Below are 13,324 nucleotides of genomic sequence, written 5' to 3'. Positions count from 1 at the left end.
TCTACATGAAGAACAAGTCATGTATTGTGATAAAGGCAGTATGTCACGTGCAGATCGGTGAGATCATGGCTTTAGATTGTTAAAAAAAAGCTACTGATAAAAAGCAAAGAAACGCAAACGGGATAAACAAATAACAAACTGTTGACTGTTTTTGTTACCCTATTGTAAAATGCTAGATGAACCAAATACCATTAACAAAAACCTGCAGACGAATGATGCAAGGACACTGTAAGTTCCCCATGAAAGTCAGTTTAATAGATTGTTAAAAAAATAAGGCTAAGATGCTGGTAGAAGCGCACAGCTACTAGGAGAAACCGCAGTCATGGCAACAAGATAGTGGAAACTGCCCCTCCTGCAGGCCAGGCCCGTTAGCCCCAGAGCAGGACATCTCACGGGGCATAAGGAATGTGCCCCCGGCACAGCTCCTCCCACCCTCACATGGGGGCAGTTACTGATGGATTTGAAACACAATACACTGCTGTAATTTTTCAAAAATGTGCATAGCTTAGTAAATTAGTGTGTCGTTTCAAAATCATCATTCTCATTGTCATCATAATACTTCTCACCTTCAAAACAATAAAACCCCAGCCACTTATGTTTCATATACATATTTATAGATATATATTTTTTTCATGTACAAAGTTACATTCTGAACCACAAAGGCTCATTCATAGAAATAAATACTGAAATGGCTACACTGCGATATGAAGTTTTTTTCTCCTGGAGAAAAAACATGAAGCCCCCCCCCCCCGCCCCCGCCCCACAGTTTTTCAGCACAAACACTAGTTCAACGTCAGCGAGTTCTGCTTTCAAGTTACAGAGGCCAGTAAAACAAAGATTAAAGAGTCTAAAAGACAAAACGTACAAAAAATTACAGACCATAAAAAATAGGCTTAAAAGTTTCAGAATGCATCAATATCAACACATTAAATCAGAGGAACTGCTTTCATTAATGAAAACATTCACTAGAAGTGTAAAAAATCTGAGGTGCAGCGTAGTTTGCTACGTTCTTTTGTATCCCTGGCAAGCAGATATTTTCCATTGATTTGTAGAGATGAAGACTTATAAATATATTTGTTTAGTAATCATGACAACAACTAGTGAAGCACTCTCTACATAACTGTCTGTAACTCTTAAGCTGTAGGGCCAGAAACACCGCGAAAAGGCGGTGTGTTAAAAGGTAACTAGTGAGGCTGTTTTTTTTGTTCTTTTTTTCTTGTCATTTTTTTCCTTTGGTAATTGTGTAATACACATAAATAAATAATCTGTCATACATCAATGTAAATTAAAAAAAATTGTTTCTTGGAACAGTTAGCACATTATAGCAAAACTGTGTACTTGTGAAACTAAGGCAGCCCAAGTCGCTTTTAAAGTGTCTGCTAGCTCTAGCACGTAGTAAGGAAGACCTAAGGGGAGACGGCCAACCGTAAGACAGCAGCTCAGGAACTAGAAAAGAAATTCACCATGCAGGCATACTTTCACCTAAAACTCAGGCTTAGCTATTTGAATCTACTCCTTAAGAGGGTGCTGGACTGTGCATACATCGCCAGCACCGCTGTAGGTACTACAAATGATGAAGTAGGCATTTTAAAAGGGTGAGATTTCAACTTGCACTTGCACAGTGGACACATGGACAGCTCCACAGAACAGCGAGCCGTAAAACGTCTTGCACACAGTCCAAAACCATTTCTTGGAAGAAAGGTGGGGAAAAAATGAAATCACACAGGGGACACACATTCTATCATCCTATCCTGCCATACTTTATAAAACCACAGTAAGGTGCCTTTTGTTATTTATTTCCTTAAATCAAATGACAACAAATCCTGCTAAAGATTTGTCCAGACTTTGCATTAGAAATGGCCAGTTCAGACTACACCCTCAGTACAGTATCATCACGCAGCAAGGCTGCTCAATGGGTCCTGGAGGACCCAGGGCCCTCTGGGAAGTGGAAGGGGAGATGAAAGCGCTCCAGTCAGGATAGCCTTCAGCTGAAGGGATGTTCAAAGCCTCACTGGGATTAAAGCCTGCAGATACTGCCCTGTTAGGACTGCAGAAACAGCAGGAGGGTTAATGCGGGCACACCCTCAGGCTGCAGTGACTGCACAGCATACTTACACCACTCCTCCAGGTACGAGTGTGCAAACCGGGTACATAATGAAAAATATCTATCAATCCCACAGGCGCAAAAAAAGGTAAAAAATAAAAATTAATGAAGGAGAAAATAAGAGAACTAAAAGACAAATTATTTTATAAACAGCAATAACAATACCAACATAACATGATAGCTATTATCATTCAAATAGGGAAAAAAAATACTGAAATCAAAGACAAAAAAGCAAAAACTCGTGCAGGAGTCTGTGTGAGAGCGCGTTTCTCTGGTCTGTGCGGGTCCTCCTCCGCCCGGCCCAGGGGGCCCCTCACTCCTCACTCCTCCCCACACAGGACCTGCCACACGATCAGGTGGCTGCGCTCGGCTTTGGCCAGGAAGGGCTGCAGCTTCAGCGTGGGCTCGTCCAGCTCCTCCGCCTCGCCGCCCTCGTCCCCTGAGGAGAGAGGAGCGGTTACCCTCGCTCGCCCGCCATCCCGCCAGTCAGACCAATAGCAGCGCTGGCACTGCCGCGGTCCCAGACGAACGCATTTGAAGTTACGCCCTTTTTGTTAAGCTAACCTGCCGCACAAAGGTCATGCAGTGCTTGTAACTAGCGTAACCTGGCTCTGGTGCATCCCTTACCCATTCTGAAGTCGATGTAGCCCTCCCCTCCGCTCATCACCAGGACGGACTTGGCCAGCTCCTGAGAGGGGGGGTCTGAGGACGCTGCGCTGGGCTTGTCGGGCCCGGCTTCCCCTCCGGCGCCCGCAGAAGGGATGACCTGGCCTGTTACGAGAGCACGGGACACCAGAGCAAACGCAGTCACAAACCGCAGAAACGTCACTCTCCTTTTATTCCATACTCTATCACACAAACCTGTTATTGTTATGGACTGTATTTCTTCACTGGAGTGTCACAGTACTGAAGCACATGCATGCAACAGTGCTGAGTTTAGTGTGCCCAAGTCTCCAGTGATGACAGAAACGAGCTACGGCCAATCACGGGCCACGCAGAAACACACAGGGCAGCGTCTGCATTCATTACGGGCCGAGCCTTACCTGGGACGGCGGCGAAGAACTTGACTGCGTCCCTGTGTCCGTGGAAACAGAGCTGCGCATGCGCCATGGAGCAAAATGGGACGTAGGTGCCTGCCGTCACCTTATCGCTGTTCTCATCACCATAGACGCGGATCACGCTGCCTGGTCGACTCGAAGAGCCTGTGGTGACCTTATTTGCTTCAGAATTTGGGAAAAAACAAATAACGCGTCAGCTAAGAGTTTCTTTCAAAATGGTTCCACCATGTGGCATTCACTCGATTCATTTTCTTCACTCGGCACGGGTGTATTTTGAAAGACAATCAGGCCCGAGCAAATGAGCGAGGCCTTCAAACACAGGACAAACTGCAGCAGAAATGCCGGCGCTTCTCAAACCGCGGCAGACAGCGGCGAACTGAAAATAAGATCAGTCGGAGAAAGCAGGCATGCCTAATGATGCGAACTGAAAAACAAGGCGATGGAGCATGCCACAGTCACGGTCACGGTCTCTCTAGAGGTGACCTCTAAAAGCTCATTCTCCTCGCTCCACACACCCCTCCGCTCCTACAGGGGGGGAAAAGGCTCCTGAGGCCGGCTGCTGCAGGTGGGAAATCACAGTGTGTCAAAATAAAAACGTGCTCAGGAGGGAGAAATACAACTGAGAGATGATGCAGCCAATCAGAGGACAGCCCTGCTAGGCGATGAGTGCAGAAATGCTGTCATAAACTGAAGAGAGTGGAATGGGACAACACAGCCATGGTGCCAGAAAACAAGCACAAACTGAGCAGCCAGTTTGTGGGCGTCCAGCATAACCAAACATCCTGCTGGAAAACATCAACCACTGAAGGCAGCAGGTAGCACATAACTGCAATTAGAAAATGAAGGATCAAAGAGAGGGAAAAGTAGGGAAAGAGAGAGGCCGGCCGAGTTTGTTTTGTGGCTGGGACTTACCCCGCTGTCTCAGAGAACGCCCCTGCTGAGGAAACATAGCTTGAGTGAGAGAGGGAGAAGACAGAAGGGAGGAGGAGGAGGAGGAAGGAGAGTAAAAAGGTGTGAGGGGGAGAAGATTTAATGAGAACTCAGCGCTCCTCGCGCCTGACTCTTCCTGAAACAGCTCCCCTCAACCTGAACGCCGTCATCCTGCCCTTAGGCCCCCGCAGCCCAGCTCTGCTAGACCTGGGCTCCTCCACCACTGTGCACAGAACATTCCCCCAGCTCTGCTGGACCTGGGCTCCTCCACCACTGCGCACGGAACATTCCCCCAGCTCTGCTGGACCTGGGCTACTCCACCACTGTGCACAGAACATTCCCCCAGCTCTGCTGGACCTGGGCTCCTCCACCACTGTGCACAGAACATTCCCCCAGCTCTGCTGGACCTGGGCTCCTCCACCACTGCGCACGGAACATTCCCCCAGCTCTGCTGGACCTGGGCTACTCCACCACTGTGCACAGAACATTCCCCCAGCTCTGCTGGACCTGGGCTACTCCACCACTGTGCACAGAACATTCCCCCAGCTCTGCTGGACCTGGGCTACTCCACCACTGTGCACAGAACATTCCCCCAGCTCTGCTGGACCTGGCCTACTCCACCACTGTGCACAGAACATTCCCCCAGCTGTGCTGGACCTGGGCTACTCCACCACTGTGCACAGAACATTCCCCCAGCTCTGCTGGACCTGGGCTACTCCACCACTGTGCACAGAACATTCCCCCAGCTCTGCTGGACCTGGGCTACTCCACCACTGTGCACAGAACATTCCCCCAGCTGTGCTGGACCTGGGCTACTCCACCACTGTGCACAGAACATTCCCCCAGCTCTGCTGGACCTGGGCTACTCCACCACTGTGCACAGAACATTCCCCCAGCTCTGCTGGACCTGGCCTACTCCACCACTGTGCACAGAACATTCCCCCAGCTGTGCTGGACCTGAGCTACTCCACCACTGTGCACGGAACATTCCCCCAGCTCTGCTGGACCTGGGCTACTCCACCACTGTGCACGGAACATTCCCCCAGCTCTGCTGGACCTGGGCTACTCCACCACTGTGCACAGAACATTCCCCCAGCTCTGCTGGACCTGGGCTACTCCACCACTGTGCACAGAACATTCCCCCAGCTCTGCTGGACCTGGGCTACTCCACCACTGTGCACAGAACATTCCCCCAGCTCTGCAGGACCTGGGCTACTCCACCACTGTGCACGGAACATTCCCCCAGCTTCCCTCTCTTCTAACGGGGGAAACTGTACTGGTGAAGACATGCTGACCAATGGGCACACAGTGTTATGATGAGCAAATCTCAACAGCAAATGTAAATATTAATGGTGCCGGTCCAAATGTGCTGTTAAAACTTTCCCAGCATGCAATGCGGTTTGTGTCCACTCAAACGCCACAGGCACAGATGGGTAGTTTTTGCTTGGTTACAGTAATAGAACAGCTACTGTGTTTTATGGACAGAAGTGAAGTAAAGGGAGGAAGAGTGCGCTCTTACTTTCTGTCAGAGGGATTGAGATGATGACGCCGTTCCCGGTTCCGACCCACAAGCGGTTACAGGACACCATCAGCGCCGTGATCCGCACGAAAGAGAAGCCCAGTTTGCCCGTGCCTGGGAGGACCACAGAGATACCACTCAAACCCAAGAGCCAGGGGGCACGCTCGATACACAACCAACTAAAACCCTAATATTATACATGTGGCCAACAAATAACTGGTAACAAAATGCCAGGAGTAGATCGCATGCAAATTTTAAAGAAAGGGCACCGTGACGCTGATACAATGAACCACAAGTTGCGCGATTCTCGTCAGCAAGAAAATCTTAACAGTTCATGACTAATCCATGCGAGTGTTAAAAGCAGGGCTGGAGCACTGATCCAGTGTTCTGAGCACAGCTCTCACAGCGCTGCATATAAACAATGGGAGCTCATGTGTTAGCACTGTACCGTGTCGGCAGCAGGAATAAAGAGGAGGACACACAGCGCAGCACCAGAACACAAAGCACTCCGTACCCAGCATTTTGCTGACGTAAGGCTCGATGTCCACGTCCTGCAAGTGCCGGTAAGTGTGGGCGTGGAACAGCCGCAGCGTGGAGTCCAGCCGAATGGACACCCAGATGCCGTCTCCCACGCAGGCCAGCTGGCGCACCTGGCTCTCCTTACGCGGGTGAGCATCAAAGGACTTCTGCACACCATAAATAAGAAGGGGAAAAATGTAACTTTATATACAACACATGTGCGCGCACACACACACACACACACACACACACACACACAGCATAACAATTAAAATATACAACTATACGAGAGCCCATGGAAAACGTATTGGTTCTAACACATACATCAACTGGGGAGGACCCAAGTTTACTACAAACTCCAACCAGACTTTGTGCTCAGGGCCAAAGAAGCAGCCATTACAAATGCACAACTTTACAGTCTTAAGGCAAAGATCACTTTCTAACAATTGAACAAATTTGAATAACTGAACCAGCAAACCACAGCCGGGAATGACTGAACCAGTGTGCAGTTTCACTGACCTCGATCTTCATGGCTTTGGGCTGCACCACATAGATCTTGTTCCGGTACCCACACCACACCTTGTCGTGCACCACCGTCATGCAGCGAATGGAGTGGTGCGGGCGTCCCAGGTCCAGCAGGTGGTAGTTGGTCAGGTCCCACTGGCCATCTATACAGCAGCACACAGTCGCTCAGTCATTATATTCAGTCACTCAGAATGACATGGGTAGACCAAAGCAATGTTATAAATACACACAAGCAGGAAGGCCTGCTTCCGTGCCCACAGAAACCTCTTACCAACGCCTCGGTGAAAGATGGCCAGCGTTCCATCTGCCAGGGCCACCAGCACTCGCCCTTTCACATGACTACAAGACACACAAAAAACCTCAATATATCAGGATGAGTACGCACTGTAATGTCTAATGAAAATTCAGAATTACAATAGGATATATTAATGAAGAATTATGGAATCAAACCAGAAAACAGCTTCTCACCTCAAAAAAACAGAAACAGTTTGACGCTGGTACTCTGTGCTTTAAAACGATTACTTTCTGTGAGGTCACGGAAATGAATGGGAGTGAATTGGGAAACTGGGAGAATGGCAATGCCGTTAACAGTCAGCAAGGACAGCTGATGTTGAGTATTCACACTATGCAAATACAACGGGGCATGCTCCACAAAATTACTTGTGTTATACCAAAGTGAAATATCCCTTTAAGCTCTTATTTTTCTCATTACACCACAGCGATGTGAATGTGTATTTTCACCCTGTCTAAGAGAACCATTACATTAAAGACAGACTACTTACACAATGCCCAGAATGGAGTCCTTCAGCTTAATAGAGTGGAGACATTTCCTCCACTGAGCAACGGACGAATGAACGTACACACTGCAAGAGACACAGGAAGCAACAGGTACAACTCAATGTTCAATGTTCAAACAGATATTTTGGTTTGTTTCAGAGTTGTAGCTTGCCCTTTATTTAAACAATTAAATTACTAATTATGTAAAACCTTTAAATCACATGTAATAGGGATCACTCAAAGCCATTTGTGCCAAATGTCATCCCTTACAGAGACAGAGCTGCTATTGTTATTGTTTCTCCTGTGGAGAGGACACCACAACATGCAATATTTACACTGTTGCTCAAAATTCACGTGACAGCGCTGCTCTCAGGAATAAAAAGCCAGGTCTGGCAACGCAGACAGAAAAGAAAACAGCCGGCTGTTTCGTGCGTACTGAAGGACCCTTCAGCGGGGCCTCTGGATTCCTCTACGGTCGTTAGTCATCGCCGGTCGAAGGGAACTTGCGCAGTTTCATGGTTCACATGGGCCTCGTCTAGCGGTAAACCAACAAAATATCGACCGCCACAACTCATGTGCTGCGGCAGCTAAAAGCTCCGCGCTCGCCATTCTTCACCCTCCCCTCGGACTGCAATTTATGGCTGTTTCACTGTACATTGGGCTGGGACGCGTCGGCCAAAGCCTGCGAGGCCCCTCCCCGCGGCACGGAAAGGGGAAGGTCAAAGGCCACCGCCTCTCCTGGTGCTCGTGATGATGTGCTCCAGGCATGACCAGGAACAACAGGGTTTGAACTCAGCCCAGAGGGCACAGACATGGCCCGTGAGCCCCTCCCCCTTATGAACTCATTCCCCTCAACCGCCACCCACCCCCCTCTCCCCCCCCACCCTCGCGCCGCCTCACTAGATTAATGAACTCATGCTGGCTTAGTGCTGCATGTCTGACTGCTTCTCAAGTCAAAACAAAGTCATTTAACCATTGTAACAACTATCCCCAGCCTGACACTGAAACCGACAGGATAATTTGAACAAGCTCTAACCCCAGTTGTTGCCATAACATCTGATGCTAGAATTATTTGCCACTTAAGGCAATCATGTCCCAGTACAGTAACGTCCTCTTACCAAGAGGATCTAGCATTTTTCTCCCTATGCCTGTATGTCTCTGCAGGAGCCAGAAGGGTGCAGTATCCATGTTGTGCCACTAGAGGTAGAGGCTGAATCAAAAGAACTGTGGGTCTGGCCTCAAAAAATACCTTTATCACTGGTTTTCATCCACAATATTTAAAATTTCACTTAAATTTAACTAGGTAATATCCAAAAAATATGACCTTTTTTGGATATTAAGTTAAGGCGGCATCCAACCACCGCAGTGCGATCTGAGATCCTCCTCACCATCCGTTCTGAGCGCCCAGCCACATGGTGGGCAGCACACTGCTCATCTTCTGCGCCTCCTCCCTCATCAGGTCCTGCTCCTCCGGGAGGGAGGTCACCCCGTCCTTCACCAGGTCAGACTCGCTGAGAGGATAAACCAGCACAGCAGAGTCACCAGCACATACGCAGCTTCTGTCCTGGGCTTTAGTGACACCAAACATTCCACAGATATGGCCACAGGAGACAGTATGATTACACAGGATTACTCAGTGCAGATTAACTTTTAAGATACATATTGGCAGCTCAGTTTCAGTCTCTCTCTTCTCTGTCTTAGAGTGCGAGTACACACTGTACCTCCTGGGATAAGTGGGCGGGGTATCTGGCGTGTTCTGCACTCCCAGGGGGTCAGTGAAGACGTGCTCTGTGTAGATGCCCGGCTGGTTGACGTCCAGCCCCTCCCCCTCGTCCCCGGGACTGGCGCCGGCCTCGGTGGCTTCGGTGGCCTCCTCGGCGGTGGGGACCCCGTCCTCGGAGGGGCTGGGGTCTCCCGCCGGCTCCCCTGCAGGGTGACGGGGACAGGGTGAGGAGGTGCAGCGGTGCTCCGTGTGAGAACGCTGTGCTAGAGAGAGGAGCCTGTGCTGCCTGCGCTACCTGTGCCCGAGGCTGTGCCCGTCTGCGCGCTGGGCTCCGCGGGGGCGCTGACCGCCGTGCACACGGCCTGGGGGGCGGCGGCGGCTCCCTCCGCGGTGCAACCCACCACCGTGATCCCGCCCAGCACGCCGTCATTGCCGGCCGAGCTGTTGCTCGCCACGCTGCCCGTCAGAGACGAGCCGTCGCCTGGCCCCGCCTCCGTCTCCGCCTCCTTGGGCACCTCCTCCCCCGCGGGGTAGTCCGTCTCCCGGGCCCCTACAGCATAAAAGCACGCTTTAATCTCCGCGCTCGGCGGGAACCCCTCACAGCCGACTCCCCTGGCCGTGCCAAGGCGTCCTGAGCTGACCTGGCACGCTGGCGATGCAGAGCACGTGCGAGTTGCACACAAAGAAGTTCTCCAGGATGTTGCCGGGCTGGTTAGCATCAATGACGATGACTTTGGTGGTGGACTGGGTGCTGGTGCAGATCCAGACCAGGCTGGACAGCTCTTCCTGCTCCCGCAGCTCCTTCTCCTGCTCCTGCAGCCAATCAGAGACAGACACACAAGCACTGTAGAAAGAGGCACGCTGTTCAGCTCTTAAGCCAGTACACTTCGCTTCTCCCACATCAGTTCCTCTGTACAAGGGAAAGGGACAGAAGAGACTCCTCAGAGTCATCTCAAGTGTAATAAAGTGCTGTGGGATACGGTGCTATGACCACTGCGGTTATGGATTCCTGTATTAAAGTGACGGGAGACGTGGTGTGATCGTGATGTCTTGGGTGAAGAAGGTCACCTTGAGTTCCTGTTCGAGCCGATCCAGGCTGCTCTGAGAGCCCTTCTTCTGCCTGTGGCTGTCTGTTCCAGCCACGTCATTGTAGAAGACACTGGCCCCCACAATGGAGCCCCCATCACGGGTCTTTCCCCCGGACAGGTTTACGCCCGCAGCACACCACAGCTAAAGAAAAGCGCACACATACAACATGGGTCCAGTCCACCTCAACAATGCACTTAATGCACCTCAAATGCTCAGCAGAGCACCAGGCACAGTTACAGCCCACTACAAGATGGATTTTAGAGGTTCAGTATTGGACATTCATCCTTAGCATGGTCTTTGCACAAGTACAAGAACACAAATGAATCAGCATTGGGCTTGTGCCCAATGCTCCAGTTGAGGTTAATGCACCAACTTGAGACACCTGCATGAGAAGCTCCTCACCTTCATAGAAGCATCTTTCTCATCCAAGGGCCTCAGGTACACAGGCACAGGTAAATTCTTCACCTTATTCTCTGCCTGCCCACCATTGGCAACCTGAGTGGCAGCAAACAGAAGAGTCAGGACAACCTGAACAGAATCGAACATTTGATAGCAACAACTGCCATGACGAATGGTGCCGCAGAACAGTGCAGCAGTAGGGAAATCCAACATGTTTTATCAACATGCCCGCTTCAGGAAATGCTACTGTATGAGAAACACAGACATTAACAGGCAGGACTCTGACCTTGTATTTCTGTGGCAGACTCCAGCCGTAGGCCTGGATCCTTCCATCCTCCTTCTGGACGTGCGCCTTCACCTGTCTGTACTGTGCTCTCTTCTGCTCTCGGCGCGACACCAAGTTTCCTGAGTCCACTCTGGGCGGGGGGAAGAAAGGCCAGGTCAGTCTGAACCGCGCGGCGCGGGAACAGGCCCGGGAACGTCAGCGGCGAACGCCGGCGCGTCACTCACTCCTCGTTGAGAAAGTCGAATGCTTTTGATTTGTCGCTGGGGAGCTGAGATAAAGTGCTGCTTCTCTTCTTCACAGACGGGACGATGTGGGAGGTCGGCGCGTTGTACTTGACGTTGACGGGGGCCTCCGGCTTCTTGGCGGCGTTGCTGGAGGAGCTAAAGAGCCGGCTGAAACTGGGGTTGGGAGAGACGAGACAGAAAGACTAATAGAGATGCAGACACAAGCAGCGAAGCAGGGGGACAAAGCACTGCACTGTGCCCACAGCCTGGCCCCGCCCCCGACAACCTCATCCTCCAGCACCTCAGCGGCTCACACACCCAGCAGCGTCCTCCAGGGCCCTCTCGCTGAATGTTACTGGCTAGCGGCTCGAAACGGTCGTTGAGAATGAGCCAAGAAAAGAGCAGAGATGAAGAAAGCCTCCACGATGCCAGACGCATTCCCTTCATACGATGAGATGAAATGAAAACAATACTTCAGCAAAATGATCGAGCTGTTAGTCACCACAAAACCCTCCCTTAAATGGCCACTGAGGTTAAGAGAACTGCCCATGACATTCATCCCATTTCAGAAGCCTTATCAAGCAAATGAAACACCAAAGCGAAAGAGCAACCTGCCAAAGCAATGTCACCACTCAAAAACAGGCCAAACATCCTCCCCACCTGAAGATAAAGCTAATGCAGAGCACTCCACTGCTGACCAACAGCACCAAGGCCTGTTGGCAGTCTAGCCTGTGGCACACTGACATACAGACGCCTCATTCCTACTTTGCAATGCCAAAAATAAAATCATAACACTAAAGCCCAGCCTGCCCACTAACTTTCTGTAATAGACATCTGAACGATAGAGCCACTCAAAGTACAGTATATATGTGACTTGTGTCTGTCAGAATGTCTTCCTGAGATCTCAATATTTTAACATACGTTACACGTACACTGCAAAAACACAAAATGATTAAGCTCTCTCATCAAGCAAACTCCCCATAAAAAGTGACATTTTGCATGGAAAATTCTGATCATTTTAAAAACAATGGTTATGACTCGATAAACCACTCAATATACAGCAGTCCCGCGCCAACTGTGGGGGAAAGGTTCCTGAAAACTCCCATGGTTGGCAAGACTAGAGGCTATTGGGCATTGATAGTCTTCAGGCATGGCTGCTGTAGTGTGTGATGTGCTATGATGTCATTTATAATCTGGAACGGTCTAGTCTACAGCCAATGAGATTAGCTCTCTTCGGTTTTCACCACAGCTATGCACAGGTAGCTAAACACAATGAAGCTGAGGTTCTATATAGTTCTACAGTCAACACAACCATTCTGTCTGCAGGTCGAACAGATCGTGATGGCCATTTGCTGCTGAAGGGGTTCCCTCTTATAGCACTATGTACCAAACACTTCAAATCTTTCTCTCCAACAAGCAGAGCATGCGTGTTGGTGTCCAGTGGCAATGCAAAGCAATGAGATCACGGTTCATTTCGATAAATAATCTTTGAAAGAACCCTGCCATTTGTGACACCACATGATTCCCTTCTTTGCTATAGCATAGTTTGTGCACTTTAAAATAAAATAAAAAATAAAAATGTGACAGTATCTGAAACTTGTGTATGGGAGGCATATCCAGATTTAACTCGTTCCCCGCCTTTTGGCAAATATAGCCAAGTACATCGAATGGCAGGATGTGGGGGGTTGGGGCTGGATGTTGATGTCAACTCCCACCCACTGAAGCATGCAATTAGATAAAAAACAATTCTGCCTTTGGAAGCTCTGGATTGCGCTGGGGAGTAGGATGACAAAGGGTGGGGTTTGACATCAAGCCCCGCCCTCCTGCGGCCTGTAGTCTGATGTCTCCCAGTCGAGCGAACATCACTGCAGATACAACGCTGTACTAGCTCCCCAGTAAACCAGCTGGCTCTCAAATGATTACTACTATGATGTTAAACTTGCTTGTTTATTAGCTTTAGTGGATATTGTGTAGGATGCAGTTTTGTAAATTTGATCATGAAGAACTATTTTATTATCCCAGGCTGAACTGCACGTAAATAAAACTTGGTGCTGTAGCTGCAAAGTGAAAACAGCAGATATATGAACACATAGTTGGCGAGGGACTGCTACGCTCACTCCTGCCAGTGCATCGTCAGCAATATCAGCAACAAACATTCAACCAATTCTCCT

The 13,324-nt window shown here is 49.8% G+C and overlaps 1 protein-coding gene across 22 annotated transcripts in view; it reads right to left on the bottom strand.

Moving 5' to 3' along the window:
• Positions 1 to 233: 233 nt before the first annotated feature.
• The window catches only part of spag9b (sperm associated antigen 9b), a 56,334-nt gene continuing 43,243 nt past the window's right edge, over positions 234 to 13,324 (bottom strand). For 15 of the 22 annotated variants that reach the window (XM_035406950.1, XM_035406951.1, XM_035406952.1 and 12 more), the window contains 17 exons: positions 11,154 to 11,327; positions 10,930 to 11,059; positions 10,647 to 10,739; positions 10,224 to 10,385; positions 9,797 to 9,968; positions 9,451 to 9,705; positions 9,154 to 9,358; positions 8,821 to 8,943; positions 7,438 to 7,518; positions 6,927 to 6,994; positions 6,650 to 6,798; positions 6,126 to 6,297; positions 5,612 to 5,725; positions 4,075 to 4,113; positions 3,148 to 3,324; positions 2,732 to 2,875; positions 234 to 2,543 (listed from right to left, as the gene is read on the bottom strand). In XM_035406950.1, coding sequence (XP_035262841.1) covers positions 2,425 to 2,543; positions 2,732 to 2,875; positions 3,148 to 3,324; positions 4,075 to 4,113; positions 5,612 to 5,725; positions 6,126 to 6,297; positions 6,650 to 6,798; positions 6,927 to 6,994; positions 7,438 to 7,518; positions 8,821 to 8,943; positions 9,154 to 9,358; positions 9,451 to 9,705; positions 9,797 to 9,968; positions 10,224 to 10,385; positions 10,647 to 10,739; positions 10,930 to 11,059; positions 11,154 to 11,327 — 2,377 coding nt within the window. In that variant the 3' untranslated portion in view covers positions 234 to 2,424. The remainder of the gene's footprint in view (positions 2,544 to 2,731; positions 2,876 to 3,147; positions 3,325 to 4,074; positions 4,114 to 5,611; positions 5,726 to 6,125; positions 6,298 to 6,649; positions 6,799 to 6,926; positions 6,995 to 7,437; positions 7,519 to 8,820; positions 8,944 to 9,153; positions 9,359 to 9,450; positions 9,706 to 9,796; positions 9,969 to 10,223; positions 10,386 to 10,646; positions 10,740 to 10,929; positions 11,060 to 11,153; positions 11,328 to 13,324) is intronic. The other 7 variants (XM_035406958.1, XM_035406970.1, XM_035406969.1 and 4 more) reach the window with 1 other exon arrangement.

This window comes from Anguilla anguilla, chromosome 2 (assembly GCF_013347855.1).
Source record: "Anguilla anguilla isolate fAngAng1 chromosome 2, fAngAng1.pri, whole genome shotgun sequence".
Classification (NCBI taxonomy): Eukaryota; Metazoa; Chordata; class Actinopteri; order Anguilliformes; family Anguillidae; genus Anguilla; species Anguilla anguilla.
Note: the sequence above shows the minus strand (reverse complement) of the source record. Positions and strands in the feature narration are given on the sequence as shown.